Source organism: Styela clava, chromosome 2 (genome assembly GCF_964204865.1).
Source record: "Styela clava chromosome 2, kaStyClav1.hap1.2, whole genome shotgun sequence".
Lineage (NCBI taxonomy): Eukaryota > Metazoa > Chordata > Ascidiacea > Stolidobranchia > Styelidae > Styela > Styela clava.
Window position 1 is genome coordinate 10,730,986 of NC_135251.1, and position 12,997 is coordinate 10,743,982.

Genomic DNA, 12,997 nt, shown 5'->3' on the forward strand with positions numbered 1-12,997 from the left:
TTTTCCATGTGACTGATTGTTGAGAAACGACTTTCATAAACGGGAGAATAAAACCACAAAAGAACCACGAGCATAGGATTATCTATTTGATATCTTTAGAATAGAAATCCGATAGAATAGCTCACGTTTGTTTTGGTGACCACAATTATGCGGAAGACCGTTTTCAGCGCCGGTGTTGTGTTGTAGATATTTATAAAGCGAACAAGAGTGTGTAAACATGATGCCTTCCATTATTTTCTTACGCTTCACGTGGTTTGCGTGGTTTTCACGAACGATGTCATTGCGCAATATTATTATTGTTACGCGACAAAGTTGATTTCTAATACCTCGTGACTTGAATTCTTTAGCATTGTTTGGAAAGAGTATATAAGTGCTTCAACTCTTAGAGAAATACGGATGTATATATGGTATCAATCGCCAGTAATTCCCCGTATATCCATTGCAGAAAGCGCTGTAATAATTTTTGCTGGCTCTGATAGCACTACTTTGCTAGTTTAATGATCGTTGTTTACCTTCGGAAAATAGTGAAATAATATTTTATGCAAAATTGCGTTCTATTGCGGCAGGTGCGTTTTTTCACGGGTCGTTGTCGTCAATAAAGTCCGCGTGATATGTGACTTGTATCGGTTTCAATAATAACACAAGTCTTAAAATTAGATTTGCTATCCAAATTAGCAAGGAGGAAATTATTAAAAATCCTACGCTAACATGGTTGTGGGCAGTGGCAGATTCAATATTAGAATCGCTTGGGTTAGGATTACTTCCTATATGAGTTAGGACAGTGCTTTTTTAATTCCCTTTGCCGGTATGTGAATTTCCACCTATTTTAATAATTTTTATCCAGTTTATGAATTTACTTCCTCGTTATTATCGCATATAACTGATCAGTTGGAGCGTTTGGATTGTAAAAAGTGCGGCTAAGTCAGATATAGTTTAAACTGTGTAGATAAATAAAATGAAAATGTTGGGTTAATTAGAGTCTATATTTTTATCTACTCCTGATTTAAATTCAGTGTTGTGCCATTAAATGCATACACATCAAAAATAACTGTAAACGTGGTGTTTGATTGAAAATTTATTATTTTAAAAGTGTAAAAATATATTTACAAGTGTTATTTTTTTGTTTTGTTTTGTTTTATTGTGTTTTATGGGTAGTTCCCCGTTTTTATACTTAGTTTTGCTTTATTCGTTCATATTTCGTTAATTATTCCATTTTACAAGAAGAAGTATTTGAAGTTCATGTATCGCTTATTTTATCGATTTCAGTAAGCTAGTTTATTGGCAGTCATCGCGAATCGTCTTATTTTGCTAAAAAGACTAAATAGAGGATGTTTGAAAAGTTTGTACAGATTCTAAAATCAAACACGCATGATATATGAAGTTAACACGCCCCTGACTCACCCCAATAGGAATTACCACGTGCTGGTGCGAATACATCATGTGACTCGCTATAAAAAACCGAAATCGTAAAAAAATTTTGTTCCATAAAATAATACTTTTGTCGGGAACCTTTCACCGACTGGCGTGTATAGCGTAGGTGTACGCGCTTTCAATTTTATTGTTAAATATTTTCGTTCAGAGCTGCGTACAACAATAGGGGAAACTACGAGATATGTTTGCTAAGTCCCTTGGCCCGTATTATTATAACGAAAATATAGGCTGTCACTTTTATTTGTGCTCCAACGCTTCGTGCGGGAGCTATCATTGGAATTTTGTTCCGAATTATCTTTTTGTAATTTGAAATAATAATACTTTTTATTCATTATTACGTAACAATGACTTGCAATGAATTAGATATTGTAATATAAATACTGCCCAGTTTGCTTGTTGGTGTAACAGTTTCGGTAGCCATTGGAAATAGTCTGTATTCAATAATGAATGACGGAAATTAGGATTTCAAGATGCTTTTTCATTCTGACCTGACGGCCCAAGGACACGATAAATTATTATTTGAAGTCTCCGTTGGACCGCCCTCTCTATTTACTATTCTGAACGTAAGGACAAACACTCCAGTTAGATACTGTTGGAACAATCAAACAAACCTGGAATTTTCTGATTGCTCATTAACTAAGGACGACAGTGTGAGCCGTTTCCATAAGCCAGCGATCATTTGTACAGCACCGTCGACGAACGAGTGTTCTGGAACAAGGTCTGTAGCACTGAAAACAATAATGGAATCAGATGAAAGTGTTACTTTTGAGAGCTTTGTGGACGATGAGTATACCGAAATCGACAGTGAGACTACAATTCACAAAACTGAAGAAGCAAAGGCTATTTTGAAAACTCCGGCGTCTACTCCCGAAGAGAATGAATCAGTTTCAAATGTAAAGGACAAAAAGGTCACTTTCGGAGTGAACCGCCATCACCATATTGAAGATGTAATTTCAGAATCTGACGGCGAATATTTTTACGAAGTAGCTACAGCGAATGCAAGCGAAAACGCGTCACAATCACCAGAGATGAACTATGAACTATCCGCAAACAATGATGCATTGTTAGTTAATAAATCGCACCAGTTCGTGTCATCAGACACCAATATTGCTATATATCGCACCAGCTCAGATCCGAATTTGAAAAAAGCATCAAATTCCAACACAACTGAAGATTTGAGAAGGACTAAATCTAATCAGCGCGCAAAATTATCTACCTCACAAACTTTTGACAACTCGCTGCATCGTTCCTCGAGTGATAGAGTGCTTTCAACCCTTAGTCCTTCCACCCTATCCTCGCTAGAATTTTCAAAAAAGGACAAGAAAAGACGAAGTGTAATCAAGAGGAAAATTTTGAAAATACACAAGGTTTTTAAGAAGAAACCGAAACAGAATTCGTGAGTAAAACTTTGATAGAATTTCAGAATATATATCAGTAGTTTCACTTGCCATATGGCTGGTCTAGTATTGGGGATATTTGGGGTGGCATTCAGTGAAATATCTTATATTGTCCTCCAGGGAGAAATTAAAAAAAATCCAGGTTTTGTTTTATTGTGAATCAAGTTTGATCATCTATTCCAAATTTCTATATCCTATTCAGAAATTTGAAATAGTTTAGTAGTTTTGTAATACACTAATGATCCTGGCATTCTCTAAATAGCCCAAGGTTCCGTAGAGCATGGACAACATCGGTACTTTCCATGAAGTTAGAATTAGATCATTCCGATATGTAACGCTTTACCGGCCCTCGTGGGAAATTAGCCTGGTTGGTATCAAAATTAAGTGAAACTTCACGTTCACTACTGAACAACGGGTCTCTGTGTTTTGGCGTTGGGATCTCTAATAGCTAAGCAGCAATTAGAAATAGGCAGTTATTTTTATGCAGAATGCTGTTTTCTTATTTTGTGACCTTTGTACTGAATAATGTGAGTTTTGGTATTTCCTGATTATTGTTAAGATTAAAAAGTTTAAATAATACGAATACGATACGAATGGTTTGATATCTAGAATTTAGTAGATTTGTACCTTTTAAAATATATCGAATTACAAATTAATGTTTGTTTTGTTTGATAAAGTTATTTTAGTAGAACGTCAAACTTGACCTATATTAGAAACCATACTGAGTTCGCCTTTGTGCTTTATATACACAGTAGTGAGTCGGTCTGTTTTGATACATTCACTTAATAATAAATCGCGGGCAGAAATGTTTCACTTCGATAAAGAAAGCCATGCTAATTCCTCGAGGTAAAAATATCACTTGATTAGACCGCATGAGAAAATGAAGCCCTATAGTTTTGATTTTACTCGTGACGAGTTTGCATTAGAGTAATAAACTTTTTACATCTGGTTTACGATTCTGTACTTTAGTCAAAAATATTGTTTCCCTCCTAAATAGTGCAAATAAATTTATATAACTCAAAATTTATTTTTATGACAGTTGTAATATTTTTTCATTATTCTTTCCATCTCAATATTGTCCGCGTAGAATTCAATAAACGTGTATAAGAGATTTCGTGGCCGCTATTATGAGAACATTTTCTCGTAAACAGTAAAATATTAACTAGCTTCGTCACCGGGCTGTTGGGAATTTCAGTAATATTAACCGGAATTTGATGTGTATTCAATAACAACTCGTTACTGCTATCTTTGTCTTTTATTGGGTGTTTTTTTTATATTTTAATTTGGCTGGCCTGTTCGGTACCGATCTACAGATTACCGGAATCAAAGTACATACCGGTAATTGTATTCATTGTTCATTCTCGTTGGTACCGGGCACCAGAAAATTGTGTATTCTTCTTTACTTTTAGTTAGGGTAATCCGCTACGTGTTTTATTTGCATTCATATTCCAGTAACTGGTTAGGTGTGTTTGGTCATTCTGTCCATCTCTCCTTATTACAAGGTCTTATAGTAATCATTAAGCTCCTTAAGTATACAAATCTAGGGGCTGGACCTCGGACGCGTATGGTCGTCTGTCACGTAGCTTCGACCCAACGTTTTTGTTTCTCACTCATTTTTTGGAATAAAATTTCCGTTTGGATTTAAGTTTGCAACTATCTCTGGTAGTGTTCCATTGGTTTACCATGTTGTGGTAGTGGTTATCATTAGTTTATATTAAGTAAACTTATTGCTATTGAGTTAACATCTCATTGCAATATCTCAACTTCAGTTTGGCTCTAATTTGGTATTTGATTATATTTAGACTATAGGATTTGAATATAAACTTGCGAAACCCTGGACTTTAGTGGCAGAACCACATTCTTGAACCACTGGGCCAGAATGATAAATCAACAAAAAGGGAGAAATAATTACGACCTGTTCATGTGTAATTATTCCAAATGCAGCATATGTCTTCATTGTCACGAGATCGGTGTATTTGATTGTTAATAGCGCACATTTGGGGACAAATATCGTTAAATTCTGGGTCACATGGATTTGCGAATGGGTGAACCTTGCCCCATTTACGTATCCAACAATCGTGCCACAATCACGTGGTATTGCCGGTCGATCTATATGTGCTTTATTACTCAATTTCATTTATATTCACTTTGCTAATATTTGTATAACAATTGTATCACTTAGTTAGGAAGAATAGCTTTTGCGTTTTAGCGCGATTATGTCTTGAACTTCGTTCGTTTGGATGAAATGGAATGAATGACAAGGAGGTAAAGTTAGCTCATCACCATTGTATTGTATTGTTTTGTATTGCTCTTTATTTATGTACCTCATAGCTACACTCCCTAGTAATTAACGATCTTAAAAAGAAGCACTTTCCAACCGACGGTAACCCAGATGTGGTATTTCACTGGGGTTCAACCATATTCTATCCCGAGAATTTGAATCTTGAAGCAAAACCAAATACAGTCTGTTTCACAATTGAATTTTTTTTTCGCTGTTTTACGGTGACCAGCGCCGATATGACAAACACGGAAGAGCGGTTTTAAAAAAAGTTCGGCATCATATTGTTCCATCGAAGCGCAAACTTCTTCCAGGTGTACACATTCGTGTGAATATTATTTAAACTAATTTGCATTTATTTCATAGTAATTAATTATGATCTTTTATCAGATGAGTTTTGCCTGATCTCTTACTATGCATAAAAGTTCTTTAGTCAGTGTAACGCATAAGTCGCACTCTCGCTTTTCTATAGTTTAAGTAGTTCATAATATGTACATAAAAAATATGTCTAATACCGAAAATATCCCTTCCATACAGCCAAAGTCCATCTTGGGAGGGAGTAATTTCTCCATGGCTGGGAAGCGCGAGTTCAAGGGACAGAGTTCAATATATGGTTGTGTCATGTCAACAATTAATGTGATTTCCCCTCAAGGACAGGACATCCGATATCACGTGCGCTTCTAGGTCAAAATCCACACGGCCACAGTGTACATAACGGGGTGTGGCCTCCCCATTTGTCACTATCCTAACAATTTTATTTGGATTTTCACCTTTAAGCTAACATTTTCTTAGAGGATAGCATATACAATTATAATGTGGTTTTGATTATTATTTTACAGTACGATTTCGGTTTCATTTTTTTTTCAAATCGTATGTGAATTGTTACGTGACAAGTATACTTTTTTATGGAGTGGTAAATCGTCGAGATTGGGACGAAAGTTAATCATGGCTGTGTGTGTTTATACAAAATGGGTATTCTATATTCTGAAAGAAATATATACCTTTTTATTTTTTTCTTAAATTAATTTTCTGCTATACCTCGTGCGGCAAATTCATTCTTTTGTTTAGTGTTTCTATTTTTCAGTTAGTCACGTGATCATTCTTTGTTAAGTAACAATAGCAGTTTACACAATGCCTTAGCAACCCTGGGCGTTAAGATGGACACACGTCTTTGCTGACAAGCTCTCTCTCTATGTAGGTTATAGTTTATTTCCATTGCTGATTGATTGCGATATCCTCCCGAGTATTTACCCACGTACCGAGGGTTAATTTTAATTGAAAATTTTTCATAAAACATTCTCGTTGACGTCACACCTTATTTATTATTCTGCCATCATAAAATTCTGGTTATTGTTTAACTTTTTAGATCACGAGAATATTACGACATGGTCGGTTACTTTTGGCGATTATATAAAAGCCGAATATAAAAGAATTGTAACATTCCGACTGTTAGATGATTGGTCAGTTTGCAGCACTATTCCAGGAATGTGGATTGTGTAGCCTACATATAGTTCATTGCAATACCTTATATTTACTTATCAACGAATAAGAAATTGTTTGTGGGGTTTCAATATACGGATAACTGAAAAAAAACCCATAAATTGAACATCTGTGCTCAATCTTCAATACACCTGCAAACACCGTTAAATCTGATCCGTTCATAGATATACTAACAAATTATATGATGATTACGTTACTTTTGGTTTTTTTAATTCACCTGAAATATACTTTGAACTTGAAATATGCAGAGTAAATTACTATCTGACAAACAAGTGCCAATATTTGAATATTAATTAAATTGTAAATGCTCCGATTCCGCGACCGATTTTGGTAGTTTTTCTATTTTTAAATCAATTGGCATTTAAAAGCTAAATTACTATGCCCCCAAAGTTAAAAACATATGCAAAATGAGTTGCTTAAAAATCCGCTGTAGATAAAAACCCGACACAAAATGAGCAATGATAGCGAAGCCTCGTTCAGTTTTTTCTTAAATTATTCCATTTTTATAAATTCAATTTTGATAAAATGTAGCCTAATATTAACATAGTAAACTTAAAAATGGGTAACCAGACAGAGAGGACAAATATTTAACCGAAAGTAAGGAATTTTTGTTCGGTCCACTTGTGTAATCATTGTGTGATATAGCTAGGCATGTTATCACCAAAATCATTTGAAGTTTTGCACACATCTAGCAAATTTATGCATGCTTAAAGCGCAGTATGTATCTGTTTTTCCGTTCACAGTTTTACCAATGCTGTTCTTGAAAAAGTACGCGTGTTCATGGTCACTGCTGTACCCGACCACCACCTTGGGAAAATTTACAAAAAAATTATTTCAAAAGCCGGCAATGATGTGTTGTTAAAACTGCGTTATCGATTTTAAATAGCTATTATAGTACCCGAATAAACATATCGATAATGCTAATTTTTATATTGTTCGGTTTCTATACCAAGGCACATATTATATAATCTATCATTAGTGATGTTTGATTATCGTTATCTACATTTATCTATAAATATCATTTTCTATTTACGTAAAAACCGCGTTTTGCTGAAAATGGGTTCCGCTTGATAAGCTTCATTATGAGGCAATTGTTTACCCCATAATCACGTGATAAAACGTTCAAAAAGTCACACATCATTGCACAATGCTGACTCATGAAAAATTGTCAGCAATCATTCATAAAACCAACGGACTTTGGCCGAATGGGGTGATCCGTTTGTAGAGGAAATCTATTTGTATCACATAACTGATCTGGGACGCGCCATGTTAGTACGTTACCCAAACTTAAATCGATGTTTGAAATACAATCTCTCTCTCCCATCATGCTGGTTTTGTTTACTCTCACATCATAACGCAGCCATCCTATTTGCCGGTATTCTCTTACATGCTATTTCTACGCTACGCGAGTCAATCAGGCATAACATCCTAGGTATGGCGGCTGCGTTAAAGCGGCCTGATATCGCTTGTTTGTTGAAATGCAGGAAAGGATGTTTTTGGTCTTTAGTTGATGAATAGTAATTAGACAGATTGATTGAGAACCTGCGAATATGACGTCACAGTTGGTTTATTTTGAATTCGTCAGCGAGAATAATTTGATCGATTCATCCCTGTCACGTGTTAGTATCGGTACCCAGTGGGCTTGCTTACGCGTAAATTTTATGTTATTATTATAAAATGGTAGTGCCATCAACTATACATACGCTGGTTAGTGATTTAGTTTTCCCGCATTATAGCTGATACTGCAATAAATTGTATAACATTTTAATCCAGCTTTAGTGTTCTGGATTCTTTCAAATCACATTTTCGATTCCCCACAATACCGAATCCTGGATTATATCTGTGTTACGCTATCAAAACAATATGATGTTATGAAAACAATCGTTCGCGGAAGCCAGTTGTGTCCTTAAACAAATTCCTAGCTTGCTTGACCTAATCATTATTGTTGATTTAAAATTTGAAACAACGAATCAGTGGGACGAAAACGTCATACATATTTTTAGATCAGTTTTTAAATTACAAATAAAGCTTTTAGTCACAAGCGGGCCACGGGTAGTTTGCTGATTTTTAATTTTTATTACCGTATTCAATTTTAGGCGCACCAGAAGTGTGTGTACCAATATGGAGGTAACTAATTTTGTTCGCCTACTTTCCATCAAGTTGTGTAGAGGAACGGAAGCCTTTGGGCAGAGGGTATATTCACTTGAATAACACAGAGTACAGACAGTCCCCGAACTTGTAATAGAACTAAAATAGGGAGAATCGGAATTTATTTGCTTTTGGGAAATTTAGCCGAGTATAAAATTTTTACAAATAATTTGCGCGTGTCTGAAAAATTTGCGTGTCGCGTAACCCCAACTGATAGTTATAATGTTCAAATTCATAATCGATCGCTCATCAGGGCCTTAAAGTACAACTATTTATACGTGAACCAACCAAGAATTGCCTCACTCGCTTATTGTTTTTCCACATTTTTTATCGAATCTGGTTATCAAAGTGTAGGCGGTTGATGATGCAACCAGCTATTCCAGCAATTTGATATTGTGAATTTGATATCGTTTCCCATGAGCGCTATGTTTGCAACGTTTAGGAAATTCCCCAAACTGAAGAAAGAATTTCCGAACATTACGCCCACACAGCGTAGCATAGAATTGGAGAATAGTTTGGAATGTAAAGCTCATTCGGAATGCTTTTATGTGTTATTCGAAGTTATCGTAGATTTATTCTTATATCTTGAGTAAATATTTTGACCACCGAAGGAACTATTGTTAATAGAGTCAGTTTTGAATAATTAAATGCGCTTTGTCAGAGTTTATTAACATAATATAGTATCTGGGTATTTTCCACTGTTTCGCACATTTCATTGCGTGGTGATTCTGCAGCATTTTTTTTTCTGCTATTTATTCAACGTTTTTCTTTTTTTAAGAATATTACTCAAAGCAAGGTCGCGGAATCCACTCAGAAATTAAATGGAATGATCTCTGAGCGAAGCGTGCGATCACAGCGATGCCATAAGCTAGAGATATTATAAAATTATAACTAAAATCTAACTAAACTATATTTTTGTGCGCTCAACGGATATGTAATATCATGTATCATCTTTTATATTGGCGATAAAATCCAGATTCTAAAATGAATGGATTTCCTAAATATTTTGTCAATTATCTCAAAATTACTATTTACACTATAAAGATTGCACTTTAGAAACACCTATTTACGCGAGACTTGATGCAGTTACGTGAGACTTGGCGCAGCGCGCCAAGATGGCGCACAACCTGGACATAGTATGTGTACCAGGTTACGATTCAGGTTGTGCGCCATCTTGGTGCACATACTACGGGAGCGCCGAGAATTCCATATTTTGTGGGCACTACCATTATTGACTGACGTTCCTCTGATTGGAAAACACGTTAAACAACACTCTTTTCCTCAGGACTTAACAAAGTGCGATTGCGTTGTACCTCCATGTGATCATGATCTGACGACTTCCTCTATTAAATGTCTATCACACTGGTATTGATTTAAAAAAAATAAAATTATGTTTTTGACTTAACGAAATTAGCTCGACTGCAATCGATAAAGGTGTACATTGTGATTAGGGATGAAGGTCACGGGCTTGTTAAGATTGAAACTCGCAGTTTTTGCTGTTTGGCTGTTCAAACGGAGTAAAGCTATTGTCATTACTAGCTCTCTATCGCGTCCAGATTTGTTCAACTAAAGGCGGTCCTTTTTGGCAGAATTTTTTCGGGTTGTCGCTTTGCTGGTCGTTTGCCAGTAAAGCTTCGTGCGTTTACTAATACCAACCTAGGCAATTGTGCAAACTCGCTTGTACCAATGTGTACCAATTTAACATAAAATATAAGGTATTAGATTATTTTAGCAAAAAATGTGGTTTCCTAGTGTTTCGGAGTTACTCATTCGTCAGTACTTAGTGATCTGTTCTAAATTCCCATGTTTTGCGACATGCTCTATTAAATACAATGAGACAACTGACAGATTAGCACTGCACTAAGACTTTTTTGAGTCCACTAATTCTAGTAATTTGACATGGAAAGGAGAACGTTATCTATTCCAATTCTCAGTGCCATTCTTAGTTCTTGGTTCATAGTGGCCACAGGTTTCCGTTTTCGTTCGAGGCGCTGACGAGTCGCGGCACCGAGATTACGAAAGTTATTTTAATGAGCGATTAGAACCATATATATCCATCTCCATTCCAAACTACTTGCTGTTTTGTATTTTCTCTTTGAATTCTCGGCAGCTTTTTCCACTTTGTAATGGCGGTTTATATTTGTGTATACCAACTAATTCAGCTGTATTATTCATACAGGGTGTCCAAAAAATGTCGTAATAAAACTTAAAAATTTCTTCGTTTTCGTCTTTTTAATGTTTCTTATTATGCTTGTAGTTCTCATTTATCATAGAATGAAATACTCACAATTGTTATTACTTTAAATTCGGGCGAAATTTTTAGAACACTCTGTATATTGAAACAATGGGTTATCTTGTCGATTTCCTTCGTTTCACCACTTGATTGTGCGTGACCTATTATATTTTAACGTAATTTTCAATGTAATAGCTATCGCAATCTGACGTACGGATCACTGGAACCTAATTTGACCTCTATAAACGTATCTTCAATATTTCTGTTTCATTGTCAATATCTTTAACAAAAAGAGATGATCTTGTGATATTTTGGATCGGAAATATGAATGTGAATTGTGAATATGGGCTTTTTTTGCACTATATCAGGGGTATGCAACCTATACCTATGACACAAAAACGCTTTGTAATGTCATAGGTATAAATAATATATTGAACTCAGGTATGGGTTTGTAAGGCAAAAGGGATTGGAATAACTCGTATGTACCAGATTGAATTAAATTAAAAAAAATCGTTTCGCGGGCCACACATTATTCAAAATTGGCACTTCGCGGCCCGCAAAATTTTTTTTGTGTGCCTGCCGAAGGTTGCACACCCCCGCACTATATCATAATCAAGTTTAGTTGAAATAATACAGTTTTATTATATTTCGGACCGTAAATATGAATTCGTGTAAATCTGTTACGGGGAAGTTACATTGGTGCCGAGTTTCTACAAAATTATTTGATTCGTTATAAATAAACTCAATGCGATAATGACGAATTCTCCCATTTATGCGACAAGAATGGGAAATACGATTTTGATAGTTTCCGCATTTGCGCTAGTATTTTGTAGTCTGGATAAGGCAGACGTTTTTCTTCAGATGTCAAAAGTCATATTTATAAAGTAAATGTTGCCTCTTTAAGTTAGATGCAGATTTTATGGATAGCGACAAACAGTTATCTTCCAGACTGACAGGAGTGTTTTGAATGAATCTGAATAAATATGTAGAATTGGATTGAAAGTGTATTCAGTGAACGTTTATTAATCCACGTTCGATAAATTTTTTGATCCCCAAAGGCGGATTGTTTTCAAATTTTGGGTTAATTTTGACGATTTACAAATATAGGTGTATCTAATTAATTAATTGTTATTATTCAAGTATTGATCAGAATATGTATTATTTACCCTATTTATGTTATTTTAGAAAGTTTAACCGAATTGGTCATAAAATCGCCATTTTGTCGTTCAACCACTCAAAGTAGCAATCTGATTGAAGTATAATTGTAATCGAAATTTCGCAGTGGGTAACTTTTGGTGCAGTGGTACAGTTAGTATATCGTTTCCATTGGCGCTATATTTGGTGACACGTTACAGAACTATATCCACAAATCTACACGAATTACATCCGATTTGTGCTCAGTTATAACGAATTGTTGTCGGCAAATTAAGACATTGAGCTCACTGACGGTCAACGTGTCCTAACTTGTAATGTAATCTAATGGAGAGCGTTGTATTAGGGAGAACGCGCGTAGGCGTGTATTATAATCGCCATCTTGTATAAATGGGGTGATTTCGGACATTGATTGTCTATTGTGTAACAATTTCCATTGTTGATCACAACAGTTTCGACGCGTTTCTTTTTTTTAAAATTTATTTGCTGGTTTGTGTAGAAGGCAATTTCGAAATGCTGAAACAGGTGTCGCGGTCTTGTCGGCGTGGACGTGCAAAGCGTGAATTTTTCTGACCAATTTTTAAGACAATGTCATCAGTCTTGAATCTGAAGGTAAGAAGACTTTTTATAGGATAAATTTATGCGCCTTCCGCTATTAAGAAGGCTCTGCACCAACGGCCGGGTTAGGAGCTGCTAAAGTTCGAGATGACTTTCCGGCAACGGTGACTTTAGTTGATAATGACGACATTGAAGATACGTTTAGCCGTTTCAAATTAGAATCCAGTGATCCGTGCGTCAGATTGCGTGAGCTATTACATTGAAAATTACGTTAAAATAGAATAGGTCACGCACAATCAA

At 35.5% G+C, this 12,997-nt stretch overlaps 1 protein-coding gene across 4 annotated transcripts in view; it reads left to right on the forward strand.

Moving 5' to 3' along the window:
* Window positions 1-12,997, forward strand: part of LOC120335843 (protein Aster-A-like) — an 85,776-nt gene that overhangs the window by 26,378 nt on the left and 46,401 nt on the right. Inside the window, exon 1 of one of the 4 annotated variants that reach the window (XM_039403453.2) lies at window positions 1,808-2,827. The exons of the other annotated variants lie outside the window; for them this stretch is intronic. Within the exon in view, the coding sequence (XP_039259387.2) occupies window positions 1,902-2,827 (926 nt within the window). The 5' untranslated portion in view covers window positions 1,808-1,901. Of the gene's footprint in view, window positions 1-1,807; window positions 2,828-12,997 lie in introns of those variants that run through there. 4 annotated transcript variants of the gene reach the window in all.